The 22,013-nt window shown below is 36.8% G+C and overlaps 1 protein-coding gene across 2 annotated transcripts in view; it reads right to left on the reverse strand.

Moving 5' to 3' along the window:
• The window catches only part of LOC131034022 (thioredoxin O2, mitochondrial), a 94,827-nt gene that overhangs the window by 54,521 nt on the left and 18,293 nt on the right, over positions 1 to 22,013 (reverse strand). For both annotated transcript variants that reach the window (XM_057965362.2, XM_057965360.2), the window contains exons 2-3: positions 9,608 to 9,673; positions 9,399 to 9,449 (exon numbers count right to left, since the gene is read on the reverse strand). In XM_057965362.2, the coding sequence (XP_057821345.2) occupies positions 9,399 to 9,449; positions 9,608 to 9,673 (117 nt within the window). The remainder of the gene's footprint in view (positions 1 to 9,398; positions 9,450 to 9,607; positions 9,674 to 22,013) is intronic.

Raw genomic sequence — 22,013 nt, forward strand, 5'->3', positions numbered from 1 at the left:
GAGGACAGGTGTCAAGAGTTGACGGGCAACCGACGGAAGGACGGCGGCGGCTGGATGCACGGGGGCCAGCAAGTACGGTGGTAGGCATCGGGGCAACGGATCTCGGCTAGCTGGCCGGAATAGCAAACAACTAGGGTACAATCCCTACAAGAAGTACAAAGCGCAGGGTACACGATTTGTGTGGTCGCCGAAAAAGCTGCAGTACAGTGTCCCGGGGGTGGGGGTGAATAACCCCCCCCCCCCCGAAATAATAATATTTTTTTTATTTTTATTTTTTGATATAAACCTTTTACAAATATTAAAAAAAATTGTGAATATTATAAAATGACAAATAAATATTCTCGCAGAAAAAAAGAATAATTTCAAAAAATGTACCGTACCTCCCTAATTGGGCAAAAATTTTCCTCCTAGCCCCGAAATTGACTTTCACCCAATATAAGCGAATTTATAATCAAAATTCATGGAAACGGCCACCCGGACGCAATGGCAAGGTCGGATTTGGTCTAGGGCGCCTCTATAAGATGCTGCTCCTCACATCTGCCTCTTGACCTCCTTCAAGGATGCAATAAAATCTCTCCAAAGGCTATGCAATGGCACTCCAACCGCTCTGATACCATGTGAGATTATGCTTGAAGCAACCAAGATCAAAGAGACCACAAGATAGCACAATGACAAGAGAGATAAAATATGACAAGAATAAATTGTATTCCTATCAAGATTCAAAAGAGATCAACTCGATCATCATTCATTGTTCCATACAATGTAGATGAGACTTCTTATAAAGGCAAGGCTAAGAGACAAGAGAGCACACAATGATGACATGTGGCTCAATGAGATACAAGGGTAGGTAGGGGTAGGTAGGAGAAATAGTAGATTATTCTACGAGGTGGATCACCCACCGAAGGTGGAATTATCACTCCACAATAAGTGGATATGATAAAGTAATAACAAGATCACACCATAAAAGGTGGAAATTCTCCTACATACACACTCCCAATGTATGTACATCTCCCTAAGTGTCTCATATGCAAACTACAATGTTATGCATGAACCTAAGTAAACTTAAGTAAAGTGTAATTATATCCAACATGAATAAATAATTACACCAACACTTCTAATAGAGGTCTCTTAGATATATCACATAAATACATTGGATTTTCCTGAAATGCTGATATGTGGTTGACAAAAGTAAAGAGAACTAAACAATAAACTAATAGACTTGTAATTTTCTATTTTTTCATAAAATTTTACAAGTATTTTTGGTCATAGAAAATTACCTTTATTAAATCCCAAAGAGGTAAGAATACGATATGAAACAATTATAAGGCTGAAGATGTGTACACGCATTGAAGCTTTATCATTTAATTGAAAATATAGTCATCTCCATGGTCCCCCATACTATGTTTTTTAAGATAATGAGATTCTCCTCCTAATTTCTTTGTCATCTCTAGTTGATTATGGTTTTAAATTTTTATTTCTATCATCATGATGATTATCAAATATCAATATAATTGATCTATTTCAACACTTCAAAACGTTTATTTATTTTTTTATTTTAAGCATTTTAGTATCAAACATTCCTTGTACCCATCTCCAACCTATTTTTTTAAATGGCATACTGATACCCTCCCCATCTCTTGAACCAATACCATTACCCATTTCCTAGAATCTATGCCTTATGTATTTTCTTGGTCACTTGATGTACTTCCTGAACCCTTCTACATGCTTTGATGTAGAAGAAGAAGAAGAAATAATTTTAACGTCTACAAGACCAGAATAGCCTATGGGACAGCCCAACTGATCAAACTTATGCAAAACAGAAAATTTATAATTCAAACTTAATGAGTTTATGTCGGGGTTCTGATACTTGATGTCATGTAAGAAAATCGAACTCAGAAACATGCATTATCCATAAGTTGTTGTCAATTCAGTTAAGATAGATGGGTATCAAAAGTTACTTTGCTTATAAGTTGTATGACTTGTTTATCAGAAAGAGAACAAAATTTGTTTGACTTCTGCAGCATGAACAAAAGTTCATACCCCTGTTTGAATTGCTGAACAACAAGTTTGATATGCCAATGGAACTTTGTTAGTTAATCAAATATCCTCACTTGTTCTATTGGTGTATTCTTTGCACCAACAGGTCTTACCTCTAATAGGAATATAATGATATTTGTAATGCCCTTATAAGGGATAGATATAGCTGAAATGTCAACAGAATTATACCATTATTTTAAGTATGCATACTTTGTCCTTTAAGAGGTGAATTATGGTGACTAAACGAAAAACATGTGACAAGAACTGAATAAAGCTGATAAAGTCTTCATGATCCGCCCACTCCCCTCCTCTCCTCTCACCCTGTCCTCTCCTCAATCCCTTTTGATGAGTACTAACAAAAAATAGATATAGTGGCGAATTAGGGGTACTTCAAATTATATCAATCTCGTGGTCTCTATGGGTATCACCTAACAAGTTCCACTATTAGTCCATTTCACACCTTATCACTCAAGTTCACTATGGGTACACATAAGATACTTATCACTTTATGTCTCGTATCATAATTTGCATTCTTTGGTAGGAATGCAATTTATTCTTGTCATATTGATCTTTTGAGCATTTTGGAGGATTTCCTATTTTGGCTTTGTATTGCAGGTACATTTTGGGAGATTGGTGGAGAAAGTCTGAGCTTACCATTGCATTCAAAGTGCCTAAGAAAGTCATATTTGCCTTTTGTTTCATCCTCATTGGACATTGGAGGCCAACTCAATAAAAGTTTGAAGTTGGGAGTTGGTTGTTAGATCTAGAAGGTAGCCATATTTTTCGAGTATTTAGGGTCATATTGGTATGCGTTTTATTACCCACCGATCACAGAATAAAATGTCCAAAGACACTCTATCCTCTCTTGAACAAAATCACCGCATATGCTAAGATTGCGAGAAGATCATATGGTGATTCCAAGGTTTCTTTTGTCAAGTCTTGATGGGTGGATAAGCTCAATGGGCATTGTGATATGTTGGTAGTACACAAAGTGACTTACACTTGGCTCCTTCAATTCACAATGAAGCTCTATCATTTGGGTCTTGGATCATGGACTTCAAGAAAATTGAAAAGGAGATAAGGGTTTAGAAGTTATAATCTATTTCTAAGAATTCAAGAGACAGTATTGACTAGGTGAAACCAATAACCACACTTTGCTTTGCCACGTTGCGGACAACTACACAAAGTGGGTGCAATCTTCAAGGGATGTGCTTATGATTTTCACGTCGTGAATAACTACCATCAAACTGAACAATATTTATCCAGACAAAAGTTAAGCATCCACAAAGTAAGCTCAGACTAACTTTACACAATGAACAAAAATCATCTATTCATGAAAAGTATGAGCGGAAGATTCACCACAAATCAATACTTATCAAATCTTGCATTCGTCTAACATGTTAAGTTCTTTCAAAATTCTGTGATCAAAATAGAAGAGATGGAGATATGATCTGAAAGTTGTATTTTATCTGCTATAGCGTGTTTTAAAGATGCACCACACTTATCAATTTCGGTGTGTGCATCCTCCTCAATGTAAGCATGCTATATAAGTGGATGAGGGGTTCCGTAGTGAAGAGATATGTCTTACCATGTGGGAAGACACATCTCTTCCCTATGTACCTCTCACCACAGTATATAAACTAGTCATTGTTTACTTACCCGATCGGAAGGAGTGCGACTTGTTTGAGAATTGCTTTACCACCCAATACCATGAACGGTGTAACCGTTGGTTAAACGCGATAAGTTAACTTTGGTTTTATTTATCATTAGTTAACGTTAATATATTAGTATATGTAATCAAATTAATATATATATATATATATATATATATATATCGGAAGCATGAAATAGTATGACCGACATTACAAAATTAACACTCCCTCTTAACTAGGGAGGGCACATTTCATGTTAGAGAAAACATCACAATTCATCCATTGATTGTGAAGAGAGAAGATATCACGCCATAGTAATATTCAAAGATATGGTTCAACAATGAATATCAAGTCTCATGATGCTCACCATAACTCATAGCTATCAAGTAAGGTATGTGCACTGGCATCAAGTCACATGATGCCTACCATACTGATAATGATTTCATGGCATGTCCACGAATATTATGTTCATAATATTCACCATGAAGATCTCTATCATAATTATGGTTTATTTAATGATATCAACCAATAGATATCTACCATAATGTCTCAGAGATATATATACTAATTACTATCATGACATGTCCACAAATATCAAGTCACATAATATCCATCAAGATAGTTAAATTGATAATTGTAAAATCGTCACCTTACAATATCAATTTGAAACAAGTGTTCATTATTGAAAAGTCGTCACCCTTCAATAATGTTCACAGAAGACCCATGTAGTCATGGAGTCACACACATGACAAATAAAAGAGTTTACACACTAAACATCTTTAAATATATTAGTATATCAGAATAAATGACTCTATCTCAAAATTAAATAACATTTTCAACCATACCAAGTTTATCTCTAAAGTGTTCAATCTTGATCCTGGAGAGAGGCTTGGTAAGAATGTCTGCAATCTGATCACCTGTACTAATATAATTCAGTCAGATCACATTCCTTTCCACCATATCTCGAACATAGTGATAAGGAATCTCAATGTGTTTAGACTTGTCATGAAATACTGGATTCATTGAAAGCTTGATGCAACTCTGATTGTCATAGTAGATGACAGTAGGATTTAAGGGCTGACCAAGCAGTCCTACAAGCAATTTCTGAAGCCATACAGCTTCTCTTGCTCCCATGGAGGCTGCAATGTATTCAGCTTTTGTAGAACTCTGAGCAACTGAAGACTGTTTTCTACATATCCATGAGATCATTCCTGATCCTAAACTGAAGCAACATCCTGATGTGCTTTTCCTATCAACTATGCTTCCAACCCAATCAGAATCAGTGAATCCATGTAGGTCAAGTTCTACATGTTTATATTTCAAACCAAAACCAATAGTTCCTCGAAGATATCTCAGAATATGCTTTGCAGCAACAAGATGTATTTCCCTAGGTTCACACATGAACTGACTTAGTGCATTTACAGCATAACATATATCAGGTCTTGTGTTTACCAAATACATCAAAGATCCAATAATCTGTCTGTAAAGTGTAGGATTTGCAAACTCTGATTTTGCAGCTGTTTCCTTTAGCTTGTGCAGATTTGTCTCCATAGGTGTGGTCATGGATCTACAATCCAACATTCTAAATCTCTTGAGTATATCAATGGTGTATTTTCCTTGATTAAGGATTATACCATCTGCCTACTGCCAAACTTCCAATCCAAGGAAGTAGTGAAGAATTCCTAAATCTTTCATATCAAACTCAGAGGCTAATTCTTTCTTACATCGAGAAATACAATTATCCTCTCCTGTGATTAGTAGATCATCAACATAAAGAATAAGAATTAATAATTCACCATTGATTACCTTGTAGTAGAGATTTGGATCTGCTTCATTCTTGAAAAACCCTAATTCCAAGAGATAGTGATCAATTCTTTCATACCATGCTCTGGGGACCTGTTTCAGTCCATAAAGAGCTTTCTTTAATCTGCAGACATGTGATTTAGCCTTATGAATCACAAAACCTTCAGGTTGCTCCAAATAAACTTCTTCTTCAATCTTACCATTCAAAAAAGCAGTCTTGACATCCATTTGATGGACTTTCCATCCTTTAGATGCTGCAATAGCCAAAGCTGCTCGAACAGAAGTGTATCTGGCAATAGGAGCAAATGTCTCTTCATAGTTAATACCTTCTTTCTGTGAGAAACCTCTGGCAACAAACCTTGCTTTGTGCTTCTCAATGCTGCCATCTGTTGCATGTTTGATTTTGAAGAGCCATTTAGAAGATACCACAGATTTGCCTTTAGGCCTAGGCACAATATCCCAGACATCATTTTTCAAAATTGACTGATACTCTTCTGACATAGCATCTTTCCAAACTTGATGCTTGAGCGCATCTCCAACACAGGAAGGTTCTGCATCAATGATCTCACTCATCAAGGCAGTATAATTGGAAAATAGGTTAGGTCTTTTACTTTCTCTGAAGGTCCCCTTTGGAGCAGCATAATTTTCAGCTTCTTGAAGCATCTTTTTAGCCCAAAGTGGTCTCTTCCTAGTTTTGGGATAATTTTCTTCTAAAGGTAAGCCTTGAACTTCATGCTCAGCATCTTCAAGGGTCTCCCTCCGAATCTCAGGGGTGGAATCCTCATCCAAGCTTGTAGGAGGATCTTGGTGTTCTAATTCATTAGAGCTTTTTGTTTATTTTGAAAAACAAAAATCTATAGGCCTATGTAGACTGGTACGAGCGCCTATAGAGGCACCATGTGGTGCATGCTCATTCGTCCAACACAACCAAACCCACTGTCTCCCACCGGATCAACTACCAACAATTTGATCGAGGAATATTACGTCAAGATCTTTTTCAATTCCACTCACGTCAACATCCCAATAGAATATTCTATCAAAATAGAATATTTCGAGGGTATTAGCAACAATTTCATCGAGGACAATATTTTGAGGAATATTTGGGTATGAGTATATTCCAATGCAAGGGGAATATTCTAATCGATTATGTTGAGATCAACTACGCCTTTTCAATTTTGGGACCCCCCCCCCCCTCCATTAGCATTTTCAAATTTGCACTTCAACTTTGAAGACTCATAACTCAGGCTCAAGACCTCCGCTTTTTAGCAATTGTTCTTTATTTGGGTTAATTTTGTGTGCTCTACACAATGGTGTACATGGTTTTTCATTTGATGCATAGAGTTTTCAAAAATTTCAAATTATCATAGATTTTATTGAACTGTTCTTGTATTGGGAACTCCCAGGACTTCGTTCAGGCTCTCATACAAACTCCTTTTCAAGTGCAATTTTTTTTAAAAGTGCATAACTTTTTGTGTACTTCATTGGGGTGCTATTAATTTGTAGTCATTGTGATAGAAAATTGTACTTTCAACATTTAGTCTTAGTTTGACAATTGTAATGCATTGATATCAAAAGACCATTTAGCTTTTTCTTGCAACCGGCAATTGTAACCACATTAAGTATGAAGTGCCAAATCATATTTTCTTGAGGGGAATTCTATAATTGAGTGATTTTGCGGGGTGTGTTTGTAGTTCTGCATTTCTTTTTTCTGGAATAGTCTATCTCTTAACTAAAAGAGGATAATTTTAGCAGTTATATCAAGTCATCATTTAGTTATTCAATTGAAAAGAGGGAACTATAAAGCTCGGCAAGATCGTATGATGAAGTATTTCAAATGGCTTAAACTCTTGCCCTACTTCTATGAAGTGGTTCCCCAACAACCAAATATTTGGGAGAACAGACAGTAGTATCTCAAGAAATGTCATATTGTTGGAACCATGCATGTTTATGTAGAGACCTACGTGCAAATTATTGTGTCTCTATAGCTGTTGCTCTCTATGTTTATGGTTTTAATTATCTTTGTTCTCAGTGTGCTTATGATAATTCTGCTAGAGGATTGTGATAACATTCCATACAATGAAGATACCTTAGAAGAGCTAAATTATTGACAAACCATTGAACATAAAAGAGCTATCAAATCTTCTCCTCCTCCAATGATAGAAATTGATTCTTCAACTTCTATGATTCCTATAGAGGCTTCTTCAACATCTTTGAGTTAGCATTAAGAGGTTGAGGGCTTCTCAGTTTCAGCACTTACAGATTCTATAGTGTTTCATGCTCAAACTTGTTGTGTGGACACTACATCATGGGATTCTTCATCTCTTATCGATCATTAGGATGATTGTTTAGAGGATATATGTTATTTGTTTGTTGAATCCCAATACAGAATGTTGATGACTGTATTGAGGATATTTATCTCCTCTTTGATGACATCTCACAGTCAGGCGCATCACATTCTTCAGATGATTTGCAGGTACATTTAGATACTCTTGCTCCTTCTCCAAATCCATACGCTTCCACAATGACAGATTTTGCAAATGCTCATGAGTTGATTATTTCAACTCAGTCACCGGTCATGTTGACATCTTCTGCAGTGGTACCCGATTCTTTATATTAGTGTTTGTCACAATTTTGCATCTTTTTGGAGCAACATTTGGAGGACTCATCATCATCTTTGGGCCGTGCCCAACATCAATCCTTACATTGTTCTGCATTTCACCTTCTTCAGTTGAGATTGGGACTCCTGACATTGTGACATTTGAGCAGATTCCAAAGACTTAAAACCTTCTTTCATCATATTCCTTTCAGAAATGGGAAGATATCCTGCACGCATCATTGGCTCTATTTCTTCCTAAGGAAAGGAATGCTGTTCAACAATCTTGGACCATCTTCAGAGTTCCATATCAAGCATCCACCATCAATGTAGGAGATTATACATTTAGGGTGGTTACTTGACCTTCCCTCTTCATTCTCTCTTATTTTCTAGAGATCATTTTCCTCATGAGGTTGTCCTCATCTTCTAGAGATCATTTTTCTTGTCTTTTATCTCTTTTTGGGAGGAATTTTGTCCCACTGGGCTTTATCCTTTTCTCCATTTGTGAGAGATTTCTTCGTATATGGATGCCTCACCAAGCCTAGCAACCGAGACCCATTTTGCATGCTTTTGTTTCTATTCACCTAACTAGTTCCACTATTAAGTCCTTTACACACTTTATCACTTAAGTTTACTTAAGATTACACATAGAATATTTATCACTTTATGTCCCATTCATAAGATTCAGACACTAGCAATAATCTTATGTTGTCATGTCTCGCCTTGGCCTATATAACCAAGGGTCTCTCATACATTGTACATTCATTTTATTTGCATTCTTTGATAGAAATACAGTTTATTCTTGTCATATTGATCTTCTGAGTATATTCTGCTTTCCATTAGGCCTCTAGATCTTGAGTGGCTATCTCCATAGCCAAATCTTAAATATTTGATTGATGGTTCATTCTCACAGGCCTAGAACTTCTCACATTTTGTATAGTTTTGTGATATAAAAAAAAAAGTTTTAGGCTTTCACAGTGTTTGTGTTTGCTAAACCGACTACCATAAGAGTTCACTGGGATTCAAACATTTTCACACAGCAATTGCAGTCGTTTAACTATCACAATATTTGCAGTATTATATTGGAAACATGTTAAGACAGTTGCATTGCTAGGGATTCCAAAGGTTCTATCACATACTTGGATGCATTTATCATTTGATAGGTAAGAAAAGTAATATTTATGAAAAAACAGAACAGCATGCACTGCCAGTGGAGTCCTCAGTCTGCTGCCTTGAACCAGGTTTTTTGTTATGATTCCTCAATAAATAGAAAAAAGCCCTTTATATTTGATTAAAGAAGTATGATAACTCACATGGCCCACACCAAACTGCTGTAAAATAGGCAACTGCGAGACCCTTGTCCTCTGAAAAACAAGCAACAAAATCTAACCTCAGATATTTGTTATCTCTGCTACAACAGAAAATACAGAAGGGTTCACACACATAAAGATACAAAAAAGGCCAATAAACTTGTACAAGCTCTATTCTTCTTCACGTAAAGAAGAAAGGAAAAGAAACATACCTTGAGCTTTGCTTAGCAAATTTGAGAATTCTGAATCTGAATTCACTACCACAATTTTTGATGAGCCTGCACATGATGTAATTGATACATTAGCAGTATTCAATGCATGTCATTTCATTGCTGTAATCACAATAGTTAAGAAACAAATTAGCAACACATGTGAATCGAGTACTTTCAAAGTTATATACTTGAGAATTTTGAAAAGATCTTTTTTATTCTTGCAAATTTAATTATGAAATGGAGACAGACGTATTATTTTTTAAAAGACAAGGGTTGATAGTTGAAGTTGCAATGCCCAGAGAAAAAAAAAATCTTTGCAAAATGCTCTGCTTTTTCCAAGGTGTCTTTTATATGTTCTGGTACACAGAATATATTGAATACAAAAGAAAGAAACGATGGATTTCAATTGAAGAACTAAGTTGGATTTGGAGGCAACTAACCTTCTGTAATGTCCCCTAATGGGACCCTCTTATATTCTGACCTAGAATCACAATTTTAGTGCATAGCAAATACAATAGAGGCACACTATTGTCAACTAAAGCTTAACTGGAACCTGCACAACAGGTTAGTCAACATTTCCATTATGTTACGATAGATCATATATTCAACATTCTTTATATATTGCCCAGTTTATATGAAGGATTCAACAACCCTTTCTCTCCCTACACCTGTCCCCATAATGGAGCTCGAGGAGAATCACACAAGGCACCTCAAGTCTACCCTCTCCAACAAGCCCAAGAGCACCAAGGACCTCATCAACTTGGCCTCTTGGCCCACACTCGGGGTTGGTATACCTGCTGGAGCCTAGTGCTCTTGCTTCCTTGTATTCTCCCGCCATAATTGGATGGTGAGATTGAAAGGTATTACAGACTCCATTTAATTTACTTAATTGTATTATGAACAGTTAGTGATAGAAAGGCATTATCAAACTGTCATACATATTGCAGTCTATATTAATATTACTATTAAATTCTGCATAAAAACATTATCAGGCATTAGATATTAAGCATACAAATTAACCACATCCCCATGCATACCACCAAGAACAAGGATGTTACTGCCTGTAACTTAATAACAGTTCTGATCTGATCTGATCGATGGTGATGTTTCTAGAGGCTTTTGATTCCTTTCCTTTATATCTCTCAATGTGAGGAAGAGGTCACACCTCTTCATCATGTATGCCCTATGGCAAGAGACACACCCTTTCACCATTAGCGCCCTTTGAAAGAGTGCAACTCTTTATTATTTCTGCCCTTTGAAAGGGACACAACCTTTTCACAATCAGATCTGCACTTCTGATTCCCAAATTATCCCCTCTCAAATGAGGTTCTCTTCTCCCTTTTATATCTCATGTTTGAGGGAGTCCCAACTTTTCATTTTGTCTTTTGACCATTCGTTAACTTAATTAAATTTTAATTATATTCTTTAATATTTTAATTTAATTTTTAATTTTATTATTATTATTTGTCATTAAATTTTATTTCAAAGTGGGGACTTTACTTACACCTTCAGACCATGCATCAAAGTTTAAATTTCTGGGCTGAAAGAACCTTTGCTACTGAACTTATGGCAACTGAAATTTAGTAGGGTTTGTAGTTCAAATACCACAATATCATTGTAAATAGTAAATACTCCATTGCTTCAAGGATTCAAGTTTTCAAGTCCAAACATAACTCACTGGAGATAACTAAGATTTGATAGGTTCCTCTCGATATGATTTGTCAAACAAAGTTTTTATGAACATGCTGAAATTCAATATATCCCAAAGAAAAGCATTTGGTAATTCAAGTATTGATTAAGTTTCAAGAAATAAATCAGAAGTGGATGTATCCCAAAGTAACACTCTGCAGTTCTACCAATGAAATTTTGAATGAATAGAAGATTAAACTGTTCTTCAATTTTGTTGGATGTTATGATACATAGCATTTTCATTTCTGCAATTTTGAAATATGTCTTTCCAAATTATTGTCTCCTGCTATTTAAGATAAAAATGATTGTTATCCACCACTTCAAAGTTTTGCTCTCATTAGATTGATCTCAGTTCAAGCATAGATCTGCACTAACCAGTTTCAGGGAAAGAACCAAAAAAGTGAATGATTTTCAAATGTCATTTTCAATGTTATTTTGAGGTTCCAATTTTTTAACTCAGTGAATGTAATGCACCAACATCACTGCCTGAACAAGGGACCTTGAACCCAAAAAATATTAAAATCTCAGATAAATCATAAATTGAGTTTAAAATTGAACAATCATCTTGCGCTATGTGGGGTTCAATTCACTTCAAATCACTTCAAACAATCATATAAATAGGTGCCAACTCTTACTTCTTTGGACTTCAGCACAAAGTATTTTTACACCTTTTTTGTACTTCTTTTTCCCACTTTTCCTCAACACGGCTAACACAACTTAAGGATTAGCAAATTAATTTTATGAAAATGAATAGTTATAATCATATTTTAAAAAATTTATGTACAGCCTGGAACATCCTTAGTCAGGATTAGTCAAGATAGTAAGTATTTGAACCAAAAAAAACAATTACCTAATGTTCATTCTTAGTGCATTCAGTTCAAATATTAACATGTATTAAAATCAACAACTGTCCCTATTTGAAACCACATTGTGCTAAGGATCTATGTTAATTCAGCCAGAAATTGTGTTGCACCAAAAATCACAAAACAATCATTTCAAAAAATTGGGAGATGAGTAGGTCACAAAGAGTAGGTCAAGAAAAGATAAATTTTAGCATACACTTAGTAGGAAGACGGTTCAAAACAAGGAACTGATACCATTATTTAAAAAACTTTCAAAAACTCTTATTTAAGAAGACTTTCACTCCTTGTTTAATTATCAAATATCTTGGTAATCATTATATGTTATAATTTTTGTAATATGATATCAAATTCCAGGTCACACCTTGGGATCGGTTAATGCTTGGAGATCTATGGACTATCGCTGGCAATGAAGACTTGCACACTTGTGAGGCAGACTGTGCCAAAGAAGCGTCATATGGAATAGCATGGTATTCTATAAATTCATACAAAAAATAATCTATGAGCTCGTACCAATGAATCAAAATAAAAATTGCAAATTTTTCAAAGGTCTCCTTCAAAAATCACAGATTTTCTAAAGAAGTTTTTGGGTGGATCTTTTAACAAAACACATCAAGTTATGCATAAAAATCATGTGGGTTTTTTCTATAAAAAATCACGTGAAATCACGTGGGTTTTTTCTATAAAAATCGCATGGTTTTTTTTTTGTAGAAAATGTGTCACTTTTTCTCCTCAAAATCATGCTCTTTCTCTCTACAAAATCGTGTCAAATTTTTGCTCAAATTGTCACATTTTTTACCATATTCATTGTGCCATTTTTTTGCCCACAAGAATCACCTTTTTTGGCCAAACTTGGTCACGCAATACGATTTTTGGCCGCAGCTAGAAGGATTTTAGGTGATTTTTTTTAAATCGTGGGATCTGCTAGGTTTTCTGCAATTTTTCTACACAATCGTGTTACTATTTATAAATCAGCTGCTAGGGCTACAACAACATTTGTTCACATATTTTCCAACTAGGGTTTAGGAAAAAATTTGTAGTAAAAAGTTTTCAAGATTTTTTCCTAAAACTTTTTGTGGTCTTCTTTCAAGGCAGCTAGGGTTCCAACGCAAAGGCATTTTTTTGTTCTTACTCTGTAGATACACCTTATGAGAGGGATGACTTCATTACCCAACATCATGCTGGAAGGTAGCCAAAGTTTTTTTGGCAAGAACTACAACACATGGAAACAATGCATGCTCACGAACTTCGAGTACAAATGCCTTGACAAGATCATTCTCAATACTAACACTCGATAAGCATTTGTGGGTAAAGACAAGAACAAGTTTGATGAGCATGATCAAGAAGTTGTCATGCTGATAAGGTTATCAATGACAAATGAAAAGCTTCTAGAGGTTCAAACAAGCACAACCTCTACGGAACTTTAAAAGCACTTGTGACATCTACACAAGACGTCAAATAAGGGTAAGGCCTTCTTCCTCAAAAATATACTTTTCTCAAACATGATGGATGAGAAGATGTCTTTGTAGGAGCATTTGTAGAAGATCAAAGACATTGATGATCAATTGTCAACCATAAGTCGGGAGAAGATATGGTCATTACGCTAAAAAAGTTACAACGAACCTATGAACATTTTATTGAGACACTCAATATCGCATGAAGTAGCATTGACCTAAAGTTCAAAGAGATGTTCAATAAGCTCTTGCAGCATGATAGATGGAAGAAACAATTTGGAAGCAGTAGTGATACACAAAGTATGGTGTTGTCTCAATTTTTGAACTTCCAAAAAATTGACAACACCTACAAATTTTTACTCAAAATTCGTAGTTTTCTTCTCTAAGACATGTTTTACGAGGTTTAAAACTCATATTTGTTAATGTCAAATCATTATTGGGTGTGTTTGTCATCGTTGTCCAAGTTTTGGTTGGTTTTTGCTTTCAGTTTCCTAGCTTTTGGTGCAATTTCAGGTTTTGAGTTCCTCATTGCAAGTAGGAACTTTTTGTTGTTACAAGAAGTAGGAACTTTTTGATGTTGTTGCTAGTAGGAACTTTTTGCTCAAACTGCAAGTTAAATTTACTTGCAATAGGGTCTTAGAAACCTGATTACAAGTTGCTTGCAATAGGGTCTTAGAAACCCGATTACAAATTAACTTTACTTGCAGTAGGGTCTTAGAAACCCGATTACAAGTTACTTGCAGTAGGGTGTTAGAAAGCCGATTGCAAGTCTTTCTATTGCCCGATATTGCAAGAATGTTAAATACTTTTGCACTTGTAATCGGGTCCTAGAGACCCGATTGCAAGGGGTTTCAATGCATGTAAGGGCAGTAAACAAAAGCTAGTGCTATCATATGTTGATGATAGTAGTGATGTAAATTGAAAAAAGTACAACGTCATAAGCAAAGAGAGAACTTCTCCTGAAGAATCAGTATTACCCCAAGCAAGAAGAGGAGATTAAAGTTCATTGGCAAAGGACATAAGAACTATCAATGATGCAAGTTGATGTTCCTGGACAAACATCCTCACCAATCTTGAATACTTCAAGTGCCAACATCTTGTAGCAGCATGAAGACCTCCTAAGCAGAGGCTAATGTAAATAAAGTCGTGTCTTGGACACTTAGATTAGTTTCAATTATGCATTTGTAATTTCCCTTTGACAAATTACATGTAATGTCAAAAATTGTAATTGCAAGTAGTCACATTACTTGCATTCTTGTAACTTGTAATTACATGTAAACAAATTACAAGTTGAAAGACAATAGAACTATAATTTGGAATAAGTCATAGTTAGTTGTAGTAGTTATGAAAAAGTCTTAGTTAGTTGGACTTCTCCCACTTTTTGCTCTCAGCCCCTCTCCTATATATATATCAGAGGGTTCTCTTTGTAATTTTTATCTTTTGGGCGAACAAGAAAACGTTGCAGAAATTTACAGTAATAAAGACTTTGTGTTTTATACTTGTAAATTGGATTCTCAAGCAATATAAAGAGGACATTTGAGTTTCTGACTTTGTGTTGAAGCTTTGTTCATATATCCATTGTGTTCTTATGTCACAGTAATATATTTTTCTGTACATACTTGAGATTTTAGTGAGGTTGCTGGAAAGAGCTTTAATCTAATTTCTTGTAGGCTTTGTGCTGCAAATATTGAGGATTAAATTAGCATAGTTAAGTGTTTATAATAGAGAAAAGTTACAAGACTTTGTGCTTGAAATTGTTCCTATTCATAGTATTGAGACATGGACCAGCTAGGACTCGAACCTAGGACCTTCCATACGTTGCTGGAGTGCTCTACCACTGAGCTACTGGCCCCTCTTGGACCAATCCATCATCGGCCTGGGTGTGGCTTATTTCCAACACCAACACCCCCCTTAAGCCACACCTCTCGTGTGCTTGGGGCTCCTAGCCTGGACTTGGCTCTGATACCATATTGAAACATGGACCAGCTAGGACTCGAACCTAGGACCTTCATACGTTGCTGGAGTGCTCTACCACTGAGCTACTGGCCCCTCTTGGACCAGTCCATCGTCGGTCCGGGTGTGGCTTATTTCCAACACCAACACATAGTAGTTTGGAGTGCATCATATCAATAGACTTTGAGCTGTTGTATGTTGTACATTGTTATCATGCTAATCATTCTAAAAGGGAGATAGGACAATAGAAAAGTGAAGACTTTGAACTTTGCTTCTATATTCTCGTCCCGATGGAAGTGATGGAAGACTTTGCGCTTTCATGGAAACTTTGCTTCCTTTCATATAAGCATCTTTATAGTTCTTGAAATTTCTTAAATTTTTGCATTTGTTACTTTAGTTGTAGTTTCTTTTTTGAAAAAAGAAAAGAATATCATCTTTTCTGAAAAAAGAAGAGAATATCATCTTTTCTGAAAAAAGAGAAAAGGATGTTGATGTTGTCCCACCCAAGTTAGATTAGTGTTTATATGTTATTGTTGATTTCTAATAGTAGGAAAGGGGGAGCCTTCCCTTAGAATTAGGAGAGTTTTTAACTCACGTTGGGGCTGAAACCATTTCAACCAACATATGGAACAAGCATTTATAGCCAAGGACAAGGGCAAAAGCAAATGGCCTCAAAAGAAAGGACAAGGGAATAATGAAGAGACTTTGAAGAATTTGAAAAATATAACATCACTATTGTCATAAATTGGGCCACATCAAGAAGCATTGCAGAAAGAGGTTGGCTGAAAAGAAATCCAACCCAAGAGGGCCTCCATCAAATGCTCATGTCGCAGAGCATTTGCAAGACAATGAGTCAACCTCCATGCTTTCATGGCCATACAACCAACAAATCAAAGTCTTCTATGTGGTAAATTGACTCTGGAGCATCTCGATGTTTCACCCACACCAAAAATTGGTTCACAAACTACACGATTGTTGGAAAAGGAAATGTGCAGATATCTTTTGGAGGAAAAAATTTCATTTTTCTCAATGTGTACTATGTGTTAGGAATGGAGCTCAATTTGCTCTTTGTGTAAGAACCCCTGCTTACTCTGCCCTAAATCTTCAGTTTTAATGGTTTGGCATTTTGACAAACACTTGGCATGCAATCTGATTTTCTGATATTTAATGCAATTTTTGAGCCGTAGTCTATCTATTTTGTGAGTTTCAATCCACAGGCATCTTTGCCATGATATGAAGCGATTATAGAAACATTTAACATATGAAATAATCACAAATATATAGAATGGAAATTAAAATCATAAGTCTGATATAGTTTTGAACAGCATGATTTCTTCTTGAATTCAATGAGTTTTCAATACAATGACATACCCGAGTTTGCCTTCAATGTTATGGTGCACAGAATGCCAATCAACAAGGTATGGATGCTGATTAGGAATCTGATTATGATCCAAGTATAAACCTGATTTTATGACAGAACTGAAACAAGGATAAGACTATCCCAAATGTCTGAAATAACTTCTAAAATCGCCTCCAAAGCTTAGCGCTATCTCTCCCAAGTAAATGTTCAAACCCTATGCACAACTTAGCAATGAAATACTAACAAACCCTTGCTCATGCAAATCTAAACCTGCTGAAAACACTGTTCATGTCACTATAGCAGCATTGTTCATGTTACTATTCATGGCACTGTTCATGCATTGTTCACATTACTGTTCACAGCACTGTTCATGGCACTGCAAATAAGCCCAATAATGAATTCTAGATGAATCCATCTCTCTGCGTGGAGTTGGGTTTCCATCCAATCCACTAATTTCCAAGGGTTTCCGTCCCCACAGATGACTGTCACTGTCACACCAGCAACTATGAAGAAATTTGAATATCAAATGATCACATAACATGAGTCTTGGGGAAGGACGAGGCTCCTTTATAAAGACTTCCCAAACCGTTGGTGAGCTTCCACTCTCGATGCGGGATTAAAATTCACTTTATTTTATTTACTCCTTATAAAGTCACTTTATGATTAAGTGACTTTATTATCATTTTTATAAATAAAGTCACTTTACTTTTATAATTTTATTTTATAACATAAAGTAACTTTTTCTCACCAAATAATAATGTAAGATCCCATAAAATAATATTCCACTTTTTTTAATTTCTCCACCAATAGAAATTAGTGACATGACCAACATATCATTCCTTATATCTCCTAATTAGCCCATCGGGATGACGTGAAATAGGCTAATCAACTCTCCTATGGTCACTGAGAAGGGGGCATTATAGTTCTCCCACCCCGGAATTGCTTGCCCTCAAGCAACTGCAATGTCGGGTGCTGCAAAATATCTTCACCTTCCCAAGTGGCATCCTCTAATGGCAAATCTCTCCAACGTATCAAATATTCCCTGATCACACAACTCCTCAATTTCCTTTCTCTCATCTCCAAAATCTTTGCAGGATTCAACACCAATTTCCCTTCCTCGTCCAAGGGTAATAAACCAAGAGTAGGAACAACATGCTGCCTAATTGCCTTTTTGAGGCAACAAACATGAAAAACATTGTGAATCCTGTTGTCCAATGGCAACTCAAGCTCATATGCTACCTCCCCAGTCCTCCTCAAACTCCTGTACGGACCTTAGAACCTTGGCTTAAGCTTTTCCACGCCCCTCCTCTTCAAGGTGCTTTGTCTATATGGCTGAAGACAAAAGAAAACCATATCACCAACCTCAAAAGATCTCTCTATCATGTGTCAGTCCGCATATAATTTATGTTGATTCTGAGCTTGTTGAATATTATCCTTGAGGGCTCTAAGGTTATCCTGATTATCCTACAACTAATCTCTAGCTCGAGGTGCTTTTCTATCATCATAGGCCAAGTCTACGAAAGACAACGGATCATAGCCATACAGGGCCTAAAATGGTGACATACCAATGGACATATGATAGGTGGTATTATATCAATGCTCCCCTAAATACAACTACCTAATCCAGGCCTTTTGCTGCCCCGCAACATAATTACGAAGATAGCCTTCCACCCACTTATTCACTCTCTTCGTTTGTCCATTTGTCTAAGGGTGGTAACTAGTGCTCGGGGTCAACTCCGTACCAGCTAATCTGAATAGCTTCTAACAAAATATGTTAAGAAACATGCTATCCCTATCGCTAACAATGGTCTTCGGAAGTCCATGTAGTCTAAACACCTCTCGAAAGAATAACTCTACCACCTGAGATGCTGTATAATCGGCTGCAATGGCAAAGTGTGCAAATTTTGTCAACCAATCAACTACTACAAATATGCAATTCTCACCCTAGACTCTAGGAAGCCCTGTAATAAAATCCATAAAACACTCTCCCACTTCTGCTTTGGAATCGGTAATGGCTGCAATAAACCTACTGGGAAAGTATGCTCAAACTTGTTTTGCTGACAAGTCAAATATTCATGCATGTGCCGAAAGACATCATCCTCGAGACCCTTCCAAGAGAATCTCTCTCTAATCTGGTGGTAGGTCTTAAAGTACCCCGAATGTTTTGCTAGTGGTGTGTCATGAACGGTTCTCAAAATTTTACCCTTAAGCTTAGACTCAAGTACCAAATATATCCTGTCCTTATAGCAGATAACATCATCAATCACCTTATATCTATCATCTTGAATCTTGCTATCCATGAGTTTGCATGCAAAGAGATTCTTGGAATACTCAACTAAAAGTTGAGATTTCCAATCAATTGAAATTTCAAACATAGAGCAAAGTGTAGAAATAGTGGGTCTCCTAGAAAGAGCATCGGCCACAATATTCTTCTTACCCTTGACATACTCTATGTCAAAGTCATATTCCTGAATTTTGCTGACCCATTTTTGTTGTTGTTCATTCAACTCCTACTCTAGGAAATACTTCAAACTGTTGTGGTTTGTTCTCACCACAAATTTTCCACCCACCAGATACTGTCTAAACTTTGCCAACGCATGCATGATGGCAAGGATCTCCTTATCATAGGGGGAATATAACCGCTCATTATCTCTCAACTTCCTACTCTCATAGGCAATGGGATGTCTATTCTACATGAGAACCGCACCAATCCCCTCACCTAATGATCACACTCCAATACAAACGGCTGAGAGAAATTAGGAAGAGCTAATGCAGGACAAGTGCTCATAACCTCCTTAAGTCTATCGAAGGTGCCCTACGCATCATCTGACCATCTAAATGCACCCCTCTGTGTGAGGTTTGTAAGTGGGGTTGCAAGCTATGAGAGTCCCTTGACGAACCTCCTGTAGTAGCAACAAAGTCCAAGGAATCCCCTCAAGTTTGAAACATTCCAAGGTGGCAGCCAATCAATAATAGCCTGTATCTTCTCCTGATGCACTTTCACTCCATTGGCTCCTATCACATGCCCCAAATACAGAATCTCTGTCAACCCAAACTCACATTTGGATGCCTTAGAAAACAACAACTGTGCCTCCATGCTGCTCAAAACCTCATCAAGATGTTGAAGGTGCTCCTCCCATGTCCTATTGTACATCAAAATATCATAGAAAAACACCAATACAAATTTCCGCAACTGCTTATTGAAAATATGATTCATACATGACTAAAATGTAGCAGATGCGTTAGTGAGACCAAAAGGCATCACTAAAAACTCATAGTGTCCATAGTGGCATCTGAATGTAGTCTTGTGTATATCTTCCTCACGGACACGAATCTAAAGGTAACTTGATCAAAGGTCAATCTTCGAAAAATAGACCGCTCCATGCAATTCATCAATGTGGGGAATAGGGTACCTATTCTTGATAGTCTTTTTGTTCAAGGCACGATAATCAAGATTCAATACACATCTGCAGTGTACCATCCTTCTTCACCAAGACCACAGAAGAAGCAAATGGACTAGAACTCGGCCTAATATGTCCCATGGCTAATTACTCCTTAATCGTCTTTTCTATCTCATCGAAATGCCTCGGATGACGAAAAGGTGTAGTAATGACGGGCTTGGCACCCTCTTCCAACTCTATAACATGCTCAAATCCACGGTCGGGTGGTCTACCAGGAGGATTGTCTCCAAAGACTCCACTGTGCTTGTCTAGCACTGTCTGAATATCCACATTATATAGCTGATCTCCCTGTGAAGTGGACTTGGCAGAAACAAAACACTAGGCTGCCCATGCTATATCTACATGTCTAAAGATAGCCTCCATCTTGTGTGTTGATACTATTCTTGGCCTTCCATCTGATAAGAACTTCAAGACAATCTTCTTTCCATTAGCTATGAACTCTAACTGCCTCTTGCAATGATCAATGATGTATCTTCCAAGTGTCTCTAACCACTGCATACCCAAAATTATATCAAGCTCCCGAAGGCTAACCACATAGAAATCATCAGTCAATGTATAATCACCCATCTTCATGCTGAATTGAGGAACTCTCCTCATGCAACTCATGGTAGATCCATCTGCAACTCTCACATTAAACCCCGAAAACTGCTCATCCTGCAAACCACACTTCACAACTAACTTCTCATCAATGAAGTTGTGAGTAGCACCCATGTCAACCAAACCTATAGCTCGCTGACCCTTAAGTACACCTTTCAATCGAAAAGTATGGTACTTAGGAACTCCTAATAGTGTAGCAATAGTAACATTAGCTTGATCGGCTGCCTTATCATCATCCAGTTCCAATTGTGGCTGCTCTTGTGGCTCATTTTCATTGCTTTCCTCTGATTTGCTGTCATCAACCTGCTCATCTTCCACATCAAAAGTGACCTCTATGTAGTGTATTTTGCCCTTTCCAAGGCATCTATGCTCGGGTGTCCAAGGTTCCTTACACGTGAAACACAATTTCTTTCTTCTTAGCTCATTCCTGGACTCAAAATCCATTTTGGGAGGCATGCTATTGGACTGATTATTAAATTTCTGATTTCGTTTTGAGCCTTTGAAATTTCAATTAGGTGGTGGATATGATGTAGTAGTAGTGTCTAAATCAAGTGCACGCTCTATAGCTTCATCCAAAGTCTTAGGCTTATGAGCCTTCACCAATCCTCTCATTCTATCATGCAATCCCTCTACAAAGAGCATAGTAACTCTTTTCTCAAGCATTTTTGGAGCCATAACTGCAATCTTTTGGAATTCATTGATATAGGAATCCACCCTACCAATTTGTTTTAATTGAGCCAAATCCCCATAATAGACTTCCACATCCTTCCTATCGGACCCGGTAATGAGCTTTCATGTAAACTCATCATATGAAGTGATCATGTCATGACATTGTGAGACAAGTCCATGGTGCCACCAATCATAAGCTACACCCTCCAAATGCATAGTGGCAAACTGAATGGCCTTTTCCTCACTCATTGGCTTGAGTGTAAGGGAAGTATCAAGCTTATGTATCCATGCTCTAGCACTTATTCTAGCACTGCCATCAAAGTTAGGTAAAGGAACTTTGTTCAATGTATCTTTGAATTCGTG

The sequence above is a fragment of the Cryptomeria japonica genome, chromosome 2, assembly GCF_030272615.1.
Source record: "Cryptomeria japonica chromosome 2, Sugi_1.0, whole genome shotgun sequence".
NCBI lineage: Eukaryota > Viridiplantae > Streptophyta > Pinopsida > Cupressales > Cupressaceae > Cryptomeria > Cryptomeria japonica.